This window comes from Camellia sinensis, chromosome 4, assembly GCF_055761805.1.
Source record: "Camellia sinensis isolate YWXY chromosome 4, ASM5576180v1, whole genome shotgun sequence".
In the NCBI taxonomy this organism is placed as follows: Eukaryota; Viridiplantae; Streptophyta; class Magnoliopsida; order Ericales; family Theaceae; genus Camellia; species Camellia sinensis.
The window spans coordinates 144,283,998-144,299,860 of record NC_138964.1 but is presented as its reverse complement, the minus strand read 5'-3'; the positions used below and the strand labels follow the sequence as shown (position 1 = coordinate 144,299,860).

At 35.8% G+C, this 15,863-nt stretch overlaps 2 protein-coding genes across 3 annotated transcripts; both read right to left on the bottom strand.

Annotated features, from left to right (window-relative positions):
- Nucleotides 1–1,683: 1,683 nt before the first annotated feature.
- Nucleotides 1,684–13,849, bottom strand: LOC145789566 (uncharacterized). 2 transcript variants are annotated; one of them, XM_082866358.1, is made up of 10 exons: nt 13,361–13,849; nt 13,074–13,174; nt 12,358–12,427; nt 5,945–6,124; nt 3,296–3,549; nt 2,977–3,204; nt 2,779–2,871; nt 2,571–2,672; nt 2,002–2,468; nt 1,684–1,884 (listed from the first exon to the last, which is right to left on the bottom strand). In XM_082866358.1, the coding sequence occupies exons 4-10, from the start codon at nt 6,117–6,119 to the stop codon at nt 1,878–1,880; spliced, it is 1,326 nt and encodes a 441-aa protein (XP_082722484.1). In that variant the 5' UTR covers nt 6,120–6,124; nt 12,358–12,427; nt 13,074–13,174; nt 13,361–13,849; the 3' UTR covers nt 1,684–1,877. The 2 variants fall into 2 exon arrangements, with proteins under 2 accessions (XP_082722484.1, XP_082722485.1); XM_082866359.1 differs by having other exon boundaries at nt 3,296–3,546.
- Nucleotides 7,400–11,100, bottom strand: LOC145824106 (uncharacterized). The gene is made up of 4 exons (XM_082923695.1): nt 8,840–11,100; nt 8,492–8,755; nt 8,248–8,341; nt 7,400–8,161 (listed from the first exon to the last, which is right to left on the bottom strand). The coding sequence occupies exons 1-4, from the start codon at nt 11,098–11,100 to the stop codon at nt 7,400–7,402; spliced, it is 3,381 nt and encodes a 1,126-aa protein (XP_082779821.1).
- Nucleotides 13,850–15,863: the final 2,014 nt, after the last annotated feature.

Sequence of the window (15,863 nt, the reverse complement as noted above, 5' to 3'; positions counted from 1 at the left end):
ACCAAAAACTTTGGTCGCTGGATTTGTCGCAGATGCATTGTCGGCAAACGTAGTGGCGACTAAAAGAAATTTTAGTCGCTAAAAATCGACCAGAATTAGTGACTAATCTGTTAGTAGCCAAAACGGGCAGTAATTAGCGACAAAAAAAGGATTTAGTCGCTAAAAATCCAACATAATGCCGACTAATTTTTAGTAGGCAAAAGATAAGCTATTACCGACTAACGCTGTTTTAGTCGCCGATGAGTCCTATTAGCGACTAAGATATTAGTCGCCGAAAGTGTCATTTTTAGCTACTAAAGATTTTGTCGGGGAAAGCTTCTTCTAGTTTAGCTACTACAGGCTTTAGTAGCCAAAACTGTTTTCAATTTTTCGCTACAAAACAATTAGTCACCAAAACTATTTTCTATTCATTTTAGCTACTAAATATTTAGTCGGCAAAAGATATTTTTATTTTTTTCGGCTACCAATTTTTTTGTCACCAAAAATGTCATTTTTTATTTTTTTTCATTTTAATAATTTTTTTTCAAAACCTATATATATCCACCACAACCTATAATACAAACAAATCAATATATATATTTATCACCTATTCCGTAATGCATGTTTCACTTACAACCATCAAACCAAAAATAATACCTTACAATGTTAACTTATATATATAAACCAACTAACATATTCCAATTACAAATAATAACGTCATACATTCCAACTGTGTTACCAAAACAATGTCCTCTATACACAAAACATTGTTACTATACTATGCATTGTAATGACCATTTGACATGGTACAAATTACCATGGTAATATGTACCACGACAAAAGGTAATCTATACATACCACCAGAGCAATTAACACAAGTTCCAAAAATACTATGTACCCTGCCAAAAAATATATGTATGATTCATCTAATTTCCACACAAAAAGCCAGGGACGACAAAAAACTTTCCAACTTTGCAATGTGAATTATCTTCCGAACAAAAAAAATAGAAGATCCACATGTCAATGCCAAAAGCCACCTACACAACAAAAATGTCACCCATTAGTTCCATTGTAAACAAAAATTTTCACAAAATTTTCACCCATTAGTTCCATTAGTTCCATATATGCACAAAATTTAAACACATAATTAGGCAAATTCTCTGAATAAATTAATATACATGTGAGGATCGTCACACAGTTGTTATCAATTAGACTAAACTAACACAAAAGCATAAATTCATGATCAAAATCGAATACATTAAATTTATAAGGATCAAAATAATATAAGGGCCAAAACATATAGACCATCAATGTAATTTATCACTGTATATATTAACCATGTGTTGCATATAGCAGCTGAGAAGGCTGCAAACTGATGATACTCCCCAGAATTCGGAATTTTGGAGAAGTTTCACATCCATATGGTTCATTTGGATACTATTTGACGATTTTTGCAGGTAATATATAGTTGTATCAGGTACTCATAACTCTGCCCGTAGAACAGGCTATCTTGACATGACAAATGTTAACTTCTACCGAACAATACGAAGAATTTTGTTATTCAGACTATAGCCAACTATTTCCCAGCATGGACTTGGACGGAGTCAGTTCACATAAAAAACAAAAGTAAATTCCACATTTAGAAAAAAAGGTCATCATTTTTGTTTAAATTTTTTTTTTTTTTTATTTTGTTGGAATTCCATGTTGTCTTATGGAAATCAGATTATGCCATCAAGTGGTTACCTTATGAAATCAGATTATGCCATCAAGTGATTACAACCCGATGGAAATCAAATTATACCAAAGGGAACTAACTTCATATTTCATTGAAATCAAGTGGTTACCTTATGAACTTCAGATTACCGTCCATCTGCTGCAAAGTCTACTCACATTATGCCTTATAACCTATTCGAAGCACATAACAACAAAAATTTGCATAGCAACTTTAGAAACCAATTTTATGCCAATATGATCCATATTTTTCTACAACTTGCATTAGCTTATCAATAAAATTATGTTTACCGAATTGTAGGATGACCATCTGAACCCTGCAAGAGGGTTGTCAGTCGTGACACCACGTCGTTCAAATGATTGAGTTGTACTTGTTGTGCCTCCCGTGCTTTTTTTTCCTCTTCAATTTGTTTCGTCAGCTCCTCTCTTTCCCTCATAATTTCCTCCCTATCTCTTTGTCGCTCCTCTTTCTCCTTTAGCAACTCCTCGTGATCTCTTTGCCGCTCCTCTTTCTCCTTCAGCAACTCCTCGTGATCTCTTTCACGCTCCTCACGAAGAGCCTCCAATTCCGTTCTCATTGACTCCATATGTTTGTCACGTGCTCGTGCCACATTCGAAGCTGTTGAAGAGGGTTGTGGGCCTATCCCACATCCACGCAAGTAATTTTTTTTTGCCCCGAGCACTTGCCTTGATAGTTCTTCGTGGGTCAATGGCAACCCCGCATCGGTGGCTACGACTTGTAGATTGACCATATCATCCTATCATGGCAAAAAAATAAGAAAGTCAAGATAGTTGAAGGAATTGAAAACAACTTTAGTAATTGATACACAACAAAATTGGTTTCAACATTCAATACTCACATGTAGCTCACCACATTTGGGGTCAATCCAGTCTCCCGTCTTCTTGGACTTGTGTGATTTCTTATAAAATTCAGGGAAATCTATTTGTCCATCCTCATTTGCCTATTATGTTTCAAAAATTTCCATTGATGAAGTACTACATAGTAATATTCAAAATGAAGAAGAATCAATCATCCATTATATTACTAAACAAATAACTACTTCTCACCATAAGCGACATTGCTATAGGAAATGATCGCGATCCACTTGTATGATTGTACGGGAGCATAGCCCTATTTGCTTTACCAGCTTTAGAGCGTTTCTAACAAGAAAAAAAAAATTACAAACATAAACCAATTTTGTTAGAATTTTTATTCATATTGACATCAATGAATTTCAAGAATGGGGTTTCTAATTAATTTGTTACCAAGTGAGATTCGTCTTTCCAAGCAACATCAATAAGATATCTCCAGTCATCCAAGCTCACTCCACTAGGCGGATGACTATACGGGTCATCAACACCCTTTTCCTCAAGTTCGAGGAACTCTTGCTTTAGATTGTACCTCCAATCCTTGTATAGCAAATATGCCTTTCTATCAAGAATTTGTTGAGCTTGTTCATCATTATCAAAATCATCCCCGATAACAAACTTGTCCTACAAACATAATAAGACAATTACTACATCAATTAATTTAAGCAATTACAAATAACTTAATAACGACATTATGGGAAGATAAATCTCGTACTAGCACCGCTTGGATGACCGCATCTTTGGTACTTTCATTGATTTTCGTCCATGACTTCACGCTCTGAAGAGGGCACAACCGTCTAATTTGCAATCCCAACTCATTCGTCGCTGGGGTTGCATTCCCTCCTGTGATTGCGTTCAACACCCGATTGACATACACATGTAATTTCTCTCCTTTTTTCCTTGCTATTCTTTTTTGCACTCCTTTGCCCAATGTACGTCCTCGTACACGAGTTGCTCTTTTTCGCCCTGCTACAAAAGGGGAAGCACGCCACAAATTACAAACAGATTTAAGGTAAGATGTTCGAGTATTGCTTGTTGCTTCAATTTAAAAAAAAAAAATACATAAACACATATAAGCATCTTAATTACAGCGAAGACAATAACTGACTATGAAACTAATATCGTTAATTACAAGTGTACAACCCTTGGTTTCTTTTAAGTTTAGAACTCAACTAAATCAATGAACTTTATGTTTAAAAACATATGTTTAAACAGTGTGCCTTACTACTGTTTGCGTTAGTTATGTATTTTTGTCATCAGCTGAGTCAACAAGAATAGGTTTCTCCAAAGCAAGGGCTGTGTACTTCTCTGACAGCTTCTGCAGTAGTTGTTCCAAACACTCGGTACTACTGCCAGCAGAAACCACGTCCTCTGTAACAGAATCCTTCACCAAATCATGCACCAAATCCTCCAATATTCTTCTTATCTCACCTTCAAGATGCTCCTGATTTCTGACTTTCACAACCAATTTCTCTTGCAAAGCCTTCTGCAACTTATCATTCTGAAGTTCAAATTGGACTGCCTTCTCCGACACCTCATCATAATCACGAGTTAGAATCTCCAAACTATCAGAGAGAAAAGATATAAGACGCTGCAAGCGTGATTCAAGCTTTTCTGAGTCAATGCCAGTTCCATTCAGCTTAACGGCACCTTCAACATCTTCAACCAGCTTTAGAATGGTATCTGAATCAAGGCCTGTTTTCTTCAGTTTCTCCATTTCTTTTGCCATATCAATCAACTCCAAGTTCAGTTTATCGTTCATAGATTTGAATTGCAACCTCTCACCCAGAAGCACTGCCAGTTGCTCCATGAGGGTATCATAGTTATCAAGATGTAGAGGATCTATAAGGTTCTCATTTTGGTTAATGATCTGGCTTTGTTCTACATGCTGACATGAATCATTTACAAGCCTCTGAAGGTTACCATGGACCCCATGTAATACACCAATAGCCAATTCATTCTTTCTATGCAAATCATTGAACTTTTCAATCATGTCCTTGTATGAACTGCACATTGCTGTGTGATCTTTGCCAGAAGCTTCTAATTTTTCCTGCAGATTGTCAATCACTTTGGTTGCAGCATCAACAGAAGCAGTAGAAAACAAGCTCCTGATCAATGCATCAAGCTTCTCGACTGTCTGAACAACCTGACCAACAGTAGAATTCCATTCTTGCTCAAGTATTGATGCCCTCTCAGCTACTTCTTTATGCAGAACTTCCACTTGATTAGAGATAGAGGAAGCCATCTCATCTGAACTTGAGTGCATTTCATCCAACTGTCTGTCCAATACACTAATACGTGGCTGATAGTCACCAAGCTTTTTAACAAGCTCACTGTTCTCTGCTCCAAGAATAGTACTGTGTTGCCTTACTGCTTCATACAGACCCAGAAGCTCACCCTTCTTTGCTTCAATATCACACACATGTTGCTTTATAAACTCATATAAAATAATGACTTCCATATTTGCTGCTTCAGAACTGATATTGTGTTCCTTCAGAGCTTCATAAGCAACCTTGAGCTCCCCAAGTGCATCATCAGCAAGATATGGATATGGCTGCTGCTGCCGCTCTAAGGATTGCCCTATTTTTTAGACAATTATTAAATAACAGCCCATTCTGGTTTGAATGTGCACCCTTCCTCCTTCTTCCTTTCCTCTGTTCAGTGCCTTTCATCTTTAGCTCGTCCTTTCTCATTGTTCTAGCAGTAGCACTCTGCAATGGGCCATCCCTCTGTTGTTTATCCTTGAAGGCTGAGTTCTCCACTGTAGACAAAGCCTTGGACTGGGCTATACAGTCACTCAAATTTGAATTAACCACCCTCTTTAACCACTGAACCAGGCATACAATCATTACCTCCATCTACATCATCTGACAACCCTTCCACTGTGTGATTTCCATTGATTGACCCTTCAACACTTTTTGCCACATCATCCTCGTCATCCTCCTCTGCAGATTTACCACCTTCCACTACCTTCATCTCCATTTTCATCTGTCTCCGTATGTGTAGCATCATCCTGACCCCTGTTTTTGGAAAAGTGATCGACCTCATGTGGCAAATTAGATTCCATGACTTCATTTTTCTGGTAGCTATAATTGCGATTACACTAACAGTTATTGACTACTAGGTCTTCATACACTCCCACTTATTGAACCAACTAAGGCATTCACATTGACTAACAAGATTAACAGACAGATTAACCTACAAATTAACAAAGGCATTCCTTACCAATCAGGTTAACAAGGCATTCACATTTTCTTTGTTTTTCTTCCTGTTTATGGGGTTCTCATTGCCTTAAAGACCTGACTTAGGCAGCCCAGGAAAAAGGAAAAAAGAATTTGTAACGAAGTAAGTGAAATGCTCTTACCCACGCCACCTGGCTGCGTCTCCTCCACCACTGTTTGTGTATCATCTGGTGGCTGTGTCTCATCAGATAACGTCAACGGGGTGCCAATAACTGCTGGTGGACATGCTTCAGAGCCTGATAATACGTTGCCACTTGTTGCTGTCTTCCGCCGCCCCGTCTTCATACCAGGAACCATGGTACCTACATAAGTAACCAGTTGGAGCCTTGTATTAAGTAACCAGCAGACTAACCATGAATAGAAACATCCCAACTCAGATTAACCAGCAGATTAAGCAACCAGCAGATTGACAAGATTAACAACCAGCGACAGCAGCCAGAGACAGACCAAAAAAACTTATCAAGATTAACCAGCAGATTCACTATGATTCACTATGAATTTGCTTCAGTAAATCTGCCAGCAGATGAGTAAACAGCAGCAAACATACATAAATCTGACTTCACTATGAATTTGCTTTTCAATTTTCTGCCAAAGTTCATACAAATTGTATAGGAAGTTAATTACAAGGGTATTAAGTCCATAGAATATGAATGTAGTTGGGAAATTGGGGTCCAAACAAGAAGAAGAAGAAGATGAAGAAGAACAAGAACAAAAAAAACAAAACAAGACATAATTAGTCTACTCACATTTAAAACTAATTTACTGAATAAACAAAGAATGAAGAAGTCATTTGAATAATTTGAGGGTGGTTATGATGATTTTATAAAATACCCATTTCAAATACCCATTTCAATACTAATTATTCAAATGGGTATCTCGAATACCCATTCGAAAAATGAAGAAGTCTTTGGGGTGGTTATGATGACTTTATAAAATACCCATTTGAAAACTAGATTCCACAAGCCCAACAACATCAACAGCAACATCAATCTCCAAACTGTACATTCAAGTCCTTTTACACCTTATCTTGGAATTAGACATCAAACCCTATATTCCTATGGACCCAGTATGATTTTATTCACCTATCTTATACAAATAAATAAAACACATTTTTCATTGCTTAAAATAACAAAAAAATTTGTCTTTCCATTACACTGTTTTGGGTTGTTTTAAACAAATCAATTACTAAGTTTTTTTGTTATAGTGTTTTCAAAAAACAGTTTTCCAGATTAAATGTGCAGATAATGATATAAACTAGTCCTCCAAATGATCATTACTTGTCTAAAACTTATACTACAATCTTCATAGTTTTGGGATCTATACCAACTTATCTCTCTCTCTATATATATATATATATAGGCCTATGTACAGCAGCTACAGTCAAGTAGGATAAAGCTCTCTCAGTTGGAGCAGGATCTTCAGCGAGCTCGAAGCCAGGTTCTTCATTTTTTCTTGGCAAATTCTAACAAGATCGCTTAAAGCCCCCCATCACATCAACAAAACAAGACAGACAAACAAACAAAGTTCATCAACAATGTACTTAGAGAACACATAAAGTAATTTTACCACAAAGTGAGTTAAAACTCTAGGTCCGTATCTGTATCAAAATCAATTTCTATCTCATCTTCTTCGTCATCACCCGCGATTGTTAGTTCATCATCGTCATCACAAATGAAAGCATCATCCATAACACCCTCGGGTTGTACACGCTTTTTGGTATGCGAAACTTCCATTGAAATTATTTCAGGTTCAATGTCATTCCGAAGCAAAACAGCATCATCATCAATAGGGTCAGTCGGTACAACAGTAGTGGTCTCATCTTCTTGCAAGACGTCATCAAATTCTGGCACATCTACTTCTGGCACATCCCAAAGTCGTCGATGTTGAAACTTTTCTACGACTCGCCAATTCGGCCCTAAATTCGTATCAGGAACATAGAAAACTTGTTGAACTTGGCTTGGGAACACAAACGAGTCATCTTTATACCATCGACTTCTTACATCAACGGTTGTCACATGTGGTTCGACACGCAAAGTTCGACTACTACCGGTGTTATACCATTCACATTGGAACAAAACAACCCGATGTCCAAACAAATATGTCAGCTCCCACACTTTACAAAGGTAGCCGTAGAACTTTATCAATTGGCCTTCGTGGTCGCCTTCCACTACCAACCCACTATTTTGGCATTTACGACGGTTATCACGGTCGATAGTATGGAATCGGACGCCATTAGCAATGCATCCCGAATATGTGTTCACTAAGGCATTAGGTCCATTGGCTAATGACCACATCTCATCGGTTGCTTCGGGTGACTTTTGATTTCGCAGTTGGTTCATCTACAGAAGAAAGTATGTCAAGTTAATTCAAACTTAGAATAATGTAACATTATTTGCAAACTATACAATAACGAGCTTCAGCTTACGCGATCTTTGAACCATTTAGGAAATTCTTTGCATTGTCGCGTTGCAATGTTGCAATCACTTCCATATGTTTGTTGCAACACGAGCTTGTGTTCCCTACTTAATACAATGTAATTCATAAGTAATTGGAATAATGAAGACTTCGAAAAAAAAAAAAAAAACCGTGTACAAGATGTATGTTGCATGTATGATGAGGAATCGTACTCTAGATATTCGTCAACTTCCAAACTATTGTGTAGGACAAACCAATGAGCGAATTCGCGGTCAGTTACGGACACATCAATTTCCCTTGTGAGTTGACCAAAAGGACGAACATTTTGAGTGAAAATTGCCAACCCCGGCCCATTGTCACCTCCATCGTAGTTCCTTTCTTCCCGGTTAAAGACCGTTTCAACTCCATCCAAATACATTGAACAAAACGTCGCACACTCTTTCGATATGTAGCCCTCGGCAACGGAACCTTCTGGCCGAGCTTTATTGCCAACAAATCCTTTAAGAAGTCCGAGCATCCTACATGTAAACATCAGGCTGATCGTTAGTATGGTTACATTGAACTATATTTACATTAAAAAAGCACCCCCATCGTAGTTATACCTCTCAATAGGATACATCCATCGATATTGCACAGGCCCTCCAAGCATAGCCTCATAAGGCAAATGAATTGCCAAGTGGACCATGACATCAAAAAAAGCAGGAGGAAAAATCTTCTCAAGCTTACAAAGTATAAGTACTATTTGTTCTTGCAATTGCTCCAAATCAGTGACCCGCAATGTCTTTGAGCACAACTGTTTGAAAAAAGTTCCTAACTCAAACAATGTGGTCCCAATCTCGGTAGGAAGGTATCCTCGCATCCCAATGGGAAGAAGACGTTGTAGAAGGACATGACAGTCATGACTCTTAAGGCCAACTAACTTACCACCATTCGCAGTGACACAGTTGGATACATTTGCAGCATAGCCATCAGGATACTTAATCGATTTCAAGAAATCATAAAACCCTTGTCTCTCTGCCAGGGACAATGTGTAGAATGCCGGAGGCTTCTCGAAAGAGCCATTCGCATGCCTTATCAAGTGTAACTCCTTTCGTATTCGCATGTCCTCCAGATCCAAACGTGCTTTGTCTGTGTCCTTGTTCTTGCCATCTATGTTCAATAGTGTACCAAGCAGACTGTCACATATATTCTTCTCTATGTGCATGACATCAAGGTTATGTCGAAGCTTAAGTGTTTTCCAATAGGGAAGGTCAAACAAAATGCTTCTTTTCGTCCAGTTTGGAGTTGGCTTTTCAGTCCTTTGTCTTTTTTGGTTGGTTGGATGCTTTCCATACGGCTTGTACGTCCCCAAATTAATTTGCTCGAGTATTTGTTCTCCCGATAACTCCACGGGTTTGGACCGATTCTCAATTTCACCGTTGAATAGCCTACTTCTTCGCCAAATATGGTTCTCAGGTAAGTACCGCCGAGCACCCATATACCCTATCTTACTTCGCAAACTCTGAGATGAAGCATCCATGTTGCAATTAGGGCAGGCCAAGTAACCTTTTGTACTCCAACCAGACAAGGAACCATATGCGGGGAAGTCATTGATGGTCCACATGACTGCTGCATGCATTGTAAATATTTGGCCATTTAAGGCATCATATGTTTGCACACCATGCTCCCACAAAGTAGTTAACTCTTCTACTAATGGTTGCAAATAAATATCGATGTCTCTTCCAGGTGCGGATCGTCCTGGAATAAGCAATGACAGCATGACAAATGGATCTTTCATACACTTCCATGGGGGTAGATTGTAAGGCATTAAGATTACGGGCCACATGCTGTACGATGTACTCATATTTCCAAATGGATTGAAACCATCTGTGGCAAGCCCTAGTCTTACATTCCGAGGATCCGCAGAGAACGTAGGATGCAACCTATCAAAATCCTTCCATGCCTCACCATCAGCTGGATGTCGTAGTACTCCATCATCCACACGCTTATCTTTGTGCCATGTCATAAATGCGGCTGTTTTTTTCGACATGTACAATCTCTTCAACCTCGGTGTCAAAGGAAAGTACCTAAGTATTTTGTGTGGAATTTTTTTACCCGTCTTGTCGTTCAACTTGTATCTACACTCCGTACATGTAGGGCAATTCTCCAATGTGGCGTTGTCCTTCCAAAATAGAGTACAATCGTTTTTGCATGCATGAATGGCCTCATATCCCAAACCCAATTCACGTAAGAACTTTTTCACTTCATAAAGAGTCCATGGAACAGTTTCATCACAGTTTGGTAGAATGTCTTTGAAAACTTGCATAACCATGTCGAAAGATTTGTTGCTCCATTTATTGTACACCTTCAAATGAAGCATCTTAATTACGAAGGACAAGATGGAGAACTTTTCACAGTCTGGATATACTTTGCGTTGAGCATCATCGAAGAACTTCATGAACTTCAACAAATTGTGCCTCTCCGAACTAGTACGTTCTTCGTCGATATTATCATCCATGAGACCACTCATGTAAATCTCTTGTAACATGGTAGGAAGTTCATCCACATTTTCGTGATTGTCAGTCATTCGATTCTCATTGGTTTCGGTATCATCGTTTCGCATACTACGATGATCACGAAACATGGGAGCATGTTCCCCATGGTGCACCCAAGTTCGATAAGAAATTGTGATTCCTCTTCGAATCAAATGCAACCGTACAACGTGTCGACTAAATTTTGTGCCGTTCAAGCAATCAACACAAGGACAACGGATCTCATCCTGCGGCCCTAAATTCTTTGTAGCGAACTCAATAAATGACTGAACACCCTCTAAATACTCTTTACTTTTTAGCCGATCTTGTATCATCATCCAACTCTTATCCATTATTGGAACAGTACACATCAACCAAAGATGAACCTGGGAATGGACGGGAACTTGGAAAAATACTCTGTAATGGAAGAGAGCTTAAGTAAGTTTAAGGGTTCGATTAGCATTGCTTGTTGATGTTTACCGAAATAGTAATGACATATCGGGATGTTATGCCTATTTCTCAGCTGCATAGAGTTGGCTAATTTCAGTAGTAACTCGGCATGTATGCATACGCTAATGTGACATACATGAACAATTCTATGTCAAGTCATCTTACAGGGAGATATATAATTTATATGTAACAAACATTATACTGAATTCTATATATTTGTTCCAATCAGTAGCAAAATCATTTTAAAATTCAAGAAAAATATTAGACATTTACTACATGGTGTAAAACATAGATGGACACTTTACAATAATAATTTTACTCCATAATTTGACTGTATGATGAAAGAAATGAAGAATTTTTTTTCTCAAAGTAAAACCGAAAGTGGGGAAAAAGTATATCATAAATCATCAGTAAAGCTGGTAAAGCAGACAAAGTAGAGAACTGAAAAAGCATACACATATAAATGAGCTTTCAATAGACAGACATTAAAAGTAGATACATTTCAAAAACACCATACAATTCAAAGAACAACCTGTTTCTTAACCTAAATACATTTTTTTTTTTTTTTTAAAAAGTTTATATCATTGTAAGTTGAAATGTCAATGTTTTGGCATCGAAATGACAATTGGTGTTTTGAAATTTATGCTTATCCGTCAGCATAATTAACTATAGAAAAATCAAACATAAAATAAATATAGATAAATTTAAAATTGCAACTTTTCTTTAATTTATTGTTTTTATTTTTTATCACATGACATTGCAAATCAACACTATAAATCCAAGCAGGCACATTTATCAATTGGAAGGTATTATTGAGTGAGTCAGTCTAGTAACATCAATTGTTCTAGCACTGTTTTCAATAGTTAAGAAATAAATGATCTAATTTTGAACTAGTGTCATGGACCCAGTGATAATAAATGATCAAATTACACACAACAAATTTGTGTTTTTTGAAATTCATGTACATAGTGAGAATACAGATAATTAAGTGATTCAAACAAATGAAAATTGAAAATTTACTCAAAAAAAGCGGGAGATGAAACATTGGATTTAACTACAGAAATTACATGTAACAGAGAGTACGTATTTGTAGCATTGGAAATCAAACAGATAAGTTACTCCAAGTCTACAATCCCGAAAATGGAGAGAAGAATGTTTACTTGATCAACGAAGTCTGAGCCTGTTGCATACTCTGTTAGCATCCCAACAGCAAAACCAAACATTGCCCATCTGCTCAAAAAATAAATGAATAAATAAAAATACAGAAAGATGAAAAATCCCAGGTTAAGAAATTGACTTGCCTCGCAGAATATTGAATTGATTTGTGTATGGAAGCAAAAATTATATTTAGAAACAATTTGAGCGACTAATCTATACTCCAAATTAGATGAGTTTGTTCAAACCAATGTAGGACAAGAAAATCAGCAATAAAACTTCAATAGTTGTCAAACATGCTCTGTGTATAGCCATCCACAAGTAGCATTGGAATTCAAGAGTGATGGATTGTAATCAGTGTATACCCATACCGAAAAAACCTAATAAAGAGGATTGAAAATAGATAAGCCTCTTGAGTCCAAGATGTAAAAGAACCAACCTGGAAGGGGATACAAAAAAGCTACCCTCGCAGGTGATTTGATGAAACAAAGAAAACAAAAACAAAAAAAAAAAACAAAAAAATAAAAATAAAAATAAACCAGAAGCGGGGATGATACACAAAAACAAAAATACCACTGAAGTTTATTTTTTTTATTTTCTGAAACACAAAAACAAACCCAAAAACTACAATACTTTGAGAAACAGATGATTTGCAGAAAGGGATACAGAGAAGCGGGGATGATACAGAAGGGGGGGAGAAAAGAAGTAGCAAACTTAATACCTGTAATCAGAAGCGGGGATGATACAGAAGCGGGGATACAAAAAAGCTACCCTCACAACCTCTTTCTCCAACCTCACGAAATCAGAAAAAGCCCTAAATACCTGTAATCAGAAAAAGCCCTAACTTAATCAGAGCTTTGATTACGAAATCGATAGAGAGGGAGAGAGAACATTTCAAAAACATTTCGATAGAGAGGGAGAGAGAAATACCACGTGAGCCACGGGGATGGAGAGGGAGAGAGATACAAACAGACAGACACAGATCGATAGAGAGGGAGAGACAAATACCTGTAATCAGTGGTGGGCCGGACTACAATGTTCGTGGTCGCGAGCGCCGGTGATGAACGACGGTGGCCAGCGGCGCAGAGCTTTGGTATCGACTGCTCTGTGGTGTGTGTCAAACAGAAGACAAATAATCCTTTGTTAAATGTAGGCGCCAATATTAATGAGTTTCCCTCTAAAAAAACATTTCGAAATTCAGCGACTAAATATTTGTTTTGGTCGCCAAAAAGCATAAAAATTTCTCCCATTTTTTTGACGACAAAACGTTTTTGTCGCGAAATGTTATCATACGGCGACGAAATTGAACTTTGGTAGCGTAAAGTGGTTCAAATCAGCGACTAAAAACAAATTAGTCGCCAATAACACTGTATGGCGACTAAAAACTTTGGTAGCTAAAAATGCTAAATGAATGCCGACTAAAAATGGAAGTTTGGTCGCCGAACACCCTGTTTTTGGCGACTAAAATTGGTTTGGTCGCCAATTTTAGTCGCCAAATGTACGATTTGTTGTAGTGAGGACTCATATATACCCTCTCCAATAGAGAGCCTATACTTTTCCATTTTTTATTTTTTGTTTTAGGTAATTGCATAGTGACAAAAATTCAAAATAATTGTAAATTTTAATAGAAGTATAACTGATATAAGGGAAAAAATGGGCATGTTATAACTCTTACTTGCACCAGGTAAGATATCTATCTCACCCAACATAATAAAATACAATTTAAACACTCTCATTTACTAGTTTAACCCTTTCATTTATTAGTTTTTTCTTTTTTAATTTGGATCTTGATGGTGAAAATATCCTTTCAAGTTCAACTATAGGGTAAATTACACTTTACCCTTTGAACTATCATCTCAATATCACTCTAGCCCTCAACTAAAAAAATTGTTTACTTACAATTTTTTTTTTAATATTTTAGTCATAACTTTTTAATTCTTAGATGCACCTAAAAGTTAAATATATGTGAATAAATTTTTTAAAAAAATCACTAAAGATGAAAATATATTATGAAAAAAAGGTAGTATATTTTTTGTCTTTCGTGCAAGTTTTTTAAATTTCTTCATAAATATATTTTCTCTGTTTAGTTTGATTTTCAAAATTTGATTAAAATTTTTTTTTTCTAAAAATCTAAACATTAATTAGTGAAAAAAATGAAAAATAAAAGAGTCCAAAGTGAAAGTGATAAAGGTCCAAATTGAAAAAGTATTTTCATCATAAAAGTTCAAATTGAAAACTATTAATAGATGAGAGGGGGTTAAGTGTTATAACTTTTAATTGAGGGTGTAAAATGATATAGGACAATAATTAAGGGGTTAAAGTGTAATTTACCCTTTACGTTTTTCTTTTCTTGTCTCCATAGAAAAAAAAGATATCTCTCATGTTTGTTAAAAGAAGACTTCCATCACCATCAAGGGCATGGAAATTTATGCATTAGTGCTCATATATACCCTCTCCAATAGAGAGCCTATACTCTTCCATTTTTTATTTTTTATTTTAGGTAATTTCATATTGACAAAAATTCAAAATAATAGTAAATTTTAATAGAAGTATAACTGATATAAGTGAAAAAATGGACATGTTATAACTCTTACTTGCACCAGGTAAGATATCTATCTCACCCAACATAATAAAATACAATTTAAACACTCTTACTTGTCAGTCTGATTTTGTTCACCTATTTTTAAAATAAATGAATATTAACCTTATTTATCTTATTGATTGGTTCTTTCTCATTGAGATACATTGTTTTAAGCACAAACAAAATGCCCCACCCCACTTCGAAAATTAAATGTAAGATTTTTATATAATTTTTTTTTAATAGAAAATGAAAAGAAAATAAATTAATATTTTAGCAAATTAGCCCTTTAAAATTTGATTATGAAAATATCATAATATTATAAAGCAAGGAAGGTGACTTTGAACCTCCGATGTTGAAGAGAACGTTGTAGTGATGTTAGAATATCCAAATGCATTCGTTAACATATAATATTGTACTTTATGCTTTGAACTGATGTGTGACAAACAAGACAGATCACTCTATATACAAGTTTTATTGGCATAAAATAATTACTTAAAGGGTATATTATTAGTTTTTGACAATTATAGAAACTTCTCTTCTAATTTTAATAATTACATTAATTTTTCTTATTTTTGAAACTATTATTAAAATTTTCTCATTTTTGGCATTATTTAATAAAATTTGTAAATTTCATGCAATATTAAATAAAACCCTTAAATTGTTAAGACATTATTCAATCATTTTATGGAAAAAAAAACTTAATTTTTATTGATATAAAATACTTAAAAATAAAAAAATATCTCAAAAAATAATGTTAGATAACATCCTAATAATTTAATATAAGGCTTATTTCACATTGCATAAACAATGTAAAATTTATCATTTCAAGCAATATATTTATTATTTGAATTTTTTTTTTTAAAGTTGATATAAATTGATTTACTTTTTTTTCCGACAATTTGCATTACTTAGTTATTCATATGTAAACAA

Bases quoted from the DNA above. Each gene is read 5' to 3' on its own strand.
- LOC145789566 (XM_082866358.1), bottom strand. From the start codon at position 6,119: ATGGTTCCTGGTATGAAGACGGGGCGGCGGAAGACAGCAACAAGTGGC. The intron at 3,205-3,295 runs GTACGAGATTTA...TTATGTTTGTAG, and splicing joins CGGTCATCCAAGCGGTGCTA to GACAAGTTTGTTATCGGGGA. The intron at 2,673-2,778 runs GTGAGAAGTAGT...GAAACATAATAG, and splicing joins CTATAGCAATGTCGCTTATG to GCAAATGAGGATGGACAAAT.
- LOC145824106 (XM_082923695.1), bottom strand. From the start codon at position 11,100: ATGGATAAGAGTTGGATGATGATACAAGATCGGCTAAAAAGTAAAGAG. The intron at 8,756-8,839 runs GTATAACTACGA...GTTTACATGTAG, and splicing joins TGGATGTATCCTATTGAGAG to GATGCTCGGACTTCTTAAAG. The intron at 8,342-8,491 runs GTTTGTCCTACA...TGTATTAAGTAG, and splicing joins GACCGCGAATTCGCTCATTG to GGAACACAAGCTCGTGTTGC.